Below are 5,000 nucleotides of genomic sequence, written 5' to 3' on the forward strand. Positions count from 1 at the left end.
TGTTCAACTTAAATCAGAACCAGAGAATCAAAAGTTAAAGACTGAGTTTCCTACCTGTTTACACACACACACACACACACCGACCACATCAGAGCCGCAAGCAAAGGGTTAAACACCTTTGATGACTTCAACCACACACACACACACACACACACACACACAGCGATTAGCTGTTTATTCATATTTCAAAGCGAGAGGAAATGTTTTGAAGCCGTTTGTGTGTGTGTGTGTGTGTGTGTGTGTGTGTGTGTGTGTGTGTGTGGGCTGAAGCTGTGATCTGCTGTCAGAGGATGTAATTCAACCACACACACACACACACACACACCTAAAAAACAATTATCAACCATTAAATTATCAGATTAAAGTCTGTTTGAAAGGGAATCTTTTGTTTTCGTTCGTTAGCTTTAAACCATCAGTTAGCGATAGTTAGCTCAGTAAGCTAGCACTTCTTGGTCTTTGTAAAAACAACAGAAGGACTATTTAAATAAAAGAATAAAAAGCTTCGTTCTGCTGTCGTGTGAATTTAAAACGACGGGCTCACCACTCAGTAATAACAGGGTAACATATCAGGGCCCTTAAGGCGTTCACTTTAAAAATCCTGATTTATTTTAAGTCACGTTTTAGCTACGTTTAGCGGCCACGGCTCAGTGGTAGAGTCAGTTGTCTCTCAACTGGAAGGTTGGGGATTCGATCCCCAGCTGTGTCCTTGTGTAAGACACTTATTGCTCCCGCTGCTTCGTCTGCAGCGGTGTATGAAAGAGATCAGATACTTCTGATGGATTCGTCACACCATCAGCGTGTTTATGTGTCGGTGTGTTAAAGCAAAAGACGAGAAGCTCCCAATAAGGGCTCAGGTTAGCTTGGGGTTTATTTTTAGCATTACATAAATTGTCTACACCTTGTTATTCAGAGTTCTCCCTCAAAAGGTTGACTTCATTAAAAAGTGTTTAGCTAAATCCTTCGCAACGTTTAGCGTTTTCCTTAGCATGTTTTGTTTTGCTCATGCTTTGGTTCAGCGGAGGGTTTTTGAATCTAGCTTGTAAATTGAACGTTTCACCGCTTGTGACGTGTTTGATGATGTTTTTCAGAAAAGGCGGCGCCTTTAGGGGGTTTTTTTTTCCGCTAGCATAATGTAGTTAGCTATTAACGTTAGCTTAAACAGGACTGCGTGGCGTTTAGACACAAAGCTATAATATGATGTGAGCAAATCCTTATCCGGAAAAAATACCAGTGTTCAGGCAGTATGATCTCCAGGTGAAGTTTGGCTGTTTGCGTTCACACATCTGACTCCTCTGACAAATATCAGGAAGTCAAACAGTCGACGTCCTGAAATGACCTGAATAAAAACTGACGCTCTTCTTCTCTTGTTTGAAGAAGCTGATTTACTGAATGCTCACAGGATTGATCATATATGATATAAAAAGAGTTCTGTTTTAATCTGACGGTATCAGAGCGAATGTGCGTCTGTGGTTACAGTGAAAGGACTCTTCATGAAAGCGTCGCTGAGGGCCTTTCATCCACTTCCTGTTTACTTTTCTACCTCACCGAGCTTCTTTCCGTCCCCGCATTATTTTTCTCTGACGAAGCCGCCGTCACAGGAAATTAAAGAGCAGATAAGAAGCATGTGAACGCACACGTAAAAACACAGACACACACACACCAGCTGATTTCCATCCGGATGCTTCTGTCAAGCTCGCAGTCGGTGGTTTAACGTGATCTCTGAATCCAGGTGAGCAAACACACACAAACACACGCGCACACACACACAGGTGGACAACAGGTTTTAATGGTGACAAGATCAGAGGTCAGATACAGACTCAGGTACATGTAACATGTCAACACTGTAAGATAAAAAGATAAAGTTTAAATGTAGTTACACATTGTGTAAACAAAAAAAAATCAATCAAATTTCCTAACTGTCATAACTGAACAAAAAAAAGAGATGAACGAGGAAACGTGTTTTTGTGTTAATTAGTTTAATATTCTCTCATGTCACCTGTTTGATTTTAGTCATTTAACCAAGTTAAAATAAGAGGTGCTATAAATAACAGGCCTCATGTTTATTTAATTTATATAAATATCAAATATAAGTCGGGAATTTTTCTGCTTATTGTCAAACTGCTGAGTTCAACGTCACAAGTCGTAGAAACAAAGAAAATGACAAATTAAAATGTTGAATGTAAGCTGTGGTTAGAGAACAGCGAAAGCTATTCTTCACATGATTTTTAAATCTTAGCTGATTTTTAAAAAAACGTGGGAGACGCAGAAACGTGAGGAGAGTTGTAACAGAGTTTAAACATGTCTCTGTTTACGTTCCCTTCAAACCGTTCGGTCTCAAACTGTTCTACGAACGACTCCTGGTGGTACGTTGGATCACTCGTGTGGGACTCTGGGAGTCTCAGATTGATTTTTGTTTTGTTTGTTTTTTTTAAATGAAGATGAACAAATCAAATGGTTTAAAGACAAACGCAGGACAGGAAGTGTTTTTTGCACGTGATACGATGTTTTGCTGCGGCTACGACGAGCAGCAGAAACTGAAGTCAACGACAGTGAACCCGACACGAGGGGAAGAGGCGACGTCAGCAGAACCGGAGGAGCTTCAGCGCCCGCGAGTGACGCAGAGGACGAGCTGAGCGGTCAATAAAAAAAAAATCATCTGATGATTTTGTGTGTTGGTCATCTTCAGTGATAATTCTACAGACACAAGATCTCAGAAACTCAAACGTGTCGTGTCAGCCGGCCGTCCTGGCGTTCATCATCTTCTTCAGCGAACGACCAAAGACGAGAAAAGGAAAATGGCCGATCTCCAGGCAGATGATGTTCACTGCAGCTATTCCACTGGAGGAAGCTGGACTTTGAATCGTAAACATCCAACATGATAAATAGTGAGATAATTTACACTTGAGGATTATTTGGACAAGTAATCAGTTTGCAAACAAGCCTTGAATCAGGCCACGCCCCCTCCAGTGTGTCGCCATCATTGTTAGCTTGGAATATCCACCGTTCCTGCTGACCATGTGATGATTTTAAGAGCGTGAAACATCATTACTGTCTCTCACTTTGATCACATGACCTTGACTTGTGACCTGGAACTCGGCAGAGCGGCGTTTTCTTTTTTTAATCGTGGCGTTTGAGCTTCTTCATTTTGAAAGGAAGCTGCCGTTCTTTAGTGGACTCTAAGAACACACACGGTGTTGATAAAGCAGCAGCAGATCAGCAGATCAGTGTGAGACGATGATGAGAGAATAAATCAAGTTTAAACTCGGAGGACGAGTCAGACTGTGTTTGTGTTGACTTGTAGAGAAGCATCTGTTCTGGTCGGACTGTGACGACAGGATGTCTGAGGGTGATGGCAAAAACATGTTTGGAGACAACATCACAACATAACATCTTCAGCAGCGTGTGTGTGTGTGTGTGTGTGTGTGTGTGTGTGTGCGTCACTCCTCCGTCTCCTCTTCTTCGCTGTAGTCGCTCAGAGGAAACTCACGACTCTCCTTCTGAGTGTTGTAGCTTTTCCTGTGCATCACACACTCCTGATCGATGATGGCCTGCAGGACACACACACACACACACACACACACACACACACACACACACACAGTAGATCAATAAAGCTGCCTGTGTGTGTGTGTAATCTGTGTGTAATTGGGAGTTTATTAGGAGGAAATGTTTCCTCTGCAGCTTTGAAGCAGCAGCCTCTGATCTGTGATCAGTCTAATCACTGTGTAATGACTTCACAAACACTTTGGCTTCAACATCACACACACACACACTTCCTGCTGCTCTGCCAGGACCTGCAGCTACACTCTGTGTGTGTGTGTGTGTGTGTGTGAATACATTTTAATAACGGGTGGCGTGCAGTCGACTGTGTGAACTTGACTCCTTGCTGTTGACACGGTGTTTCGGGGATCCGTTCAGGATGCAGAAACACGAATCCTGCGGCTGTTTGCGCTCCGTCGAGAGTTTCCAACATTTGTTGAAGGTTCAAAGTTTCGGAAGAGGTCTGAGTGACATCATCGACGGCGCCCTTTTAACAGAGACTTTTCTCACAACAACAAAAGGTCTGCTGGAAGAATCGAGTGATGCACGGAGGTGGGAGGAAACCAAGTGCAAATCCTTTTTTTAATTTGCTGTTCAGTTGAAGTTTTTGCTTTTAGCGTCGACATTTAAACATCGGTATTTTCTACTCCGTACATTTTTAAAACAGCCTCCAAACTTCGGTCTGGATGCTTTTAAGATTATTGACGTATTTATTCGAGAGCGTTTTTGGGGCCTTTATTAAAAAGGACAGGTGTGAGGATGTGTGGAGTTGGAAACGGCGACGAGAGAGTAAACTGCAGTTCCTTAAGTGTCCACTTGAGGCTGGCTCCAAAAGACTCAGAAGTCACACACACACACACACACACACACACACACTCATTCAGAAAAGGCAGTTTTTACGGTTTGGTACAAAAAAACCCTATTTTGATTAGTTATTGTTTTTAAACACTAACATGATTGACAGGCCGTAACACCCACAATGCACTTCTGTTTTTCTGTTTTTTTTAAACCTCCATGTGTGAACCCATACTTACCATTTTCTCCTCACTTACGGCCGGGTTACGTAACAGGAAGCAGAGTGGAGCGTACAGGATGTTGATCACCCCGATAAACACCATGAGACAGGGAAAACCTACCGCCTGGACCAGAGCGCCCCCTGTGGACGGTCCTGGAACAACAACATCATCAGAGTGAAAGTGCGTCACGAAACAAAACACACTTTTTCAGCTTCGTCCTTAAACCATCAGGTGTGTGTATGAGAGTGTTTTTACCGATGGCAAACCCCATACACAGCGCCACGTCAGCGATAGCGTACACACTGCCGTAAACGGAGGCGTGGCGGATGTCCACCAGGTAGCCCATGATGGCCATCATGGAAGAGTCGACCATACCTGAGGGACAAACAACGCCACAGATGTTCCGTTGGTCCGTTTCCCCACGAGCGCCCGAAAAAACCTGAG

The 5,000-nt window shown here is 43.3% G+C and overlaps 1 protein-coding gene across 1 annotated transcript in view; it reads right to left on the reverse strand.

The window, feature by feature from the left end:
* Positions 1 to 3,431: 3,431 nt before the first annotated feature.
* The window catches only part of slc18a1 (solute carrier family 18 member A1), a 7,481-nt gene continuing 5,912 nt past the window's right edge, over positions 3,432 to 5,000 (reverse strand). The window contains 3 exon segments of the mRNA XM_079370195.1: positions 3,432 to 3,548; positions 4,575 to 4,708; positions 4,812 to 4,931. Of these exon segments, the coding sequence (XP_079226321.1) occupies positions 3,438 to 3,548; positions 4,575 to 4,708; positions 4,812 to 4,931 (365 nt within the window). The 3' untranslated portion in view covers positions 3,432 to 3,437.

The sequence above is a fragment of the Symphodus melops genome (assembly GCF_947650265.1).
Source record: "Symphodus melops genome assembly, chromosome: 1".
NCBI lineage: Eukaryota > Metazoa > Chordata > Actinopteri > Labriformes > Labridae > Symphodus > Symphodus melops.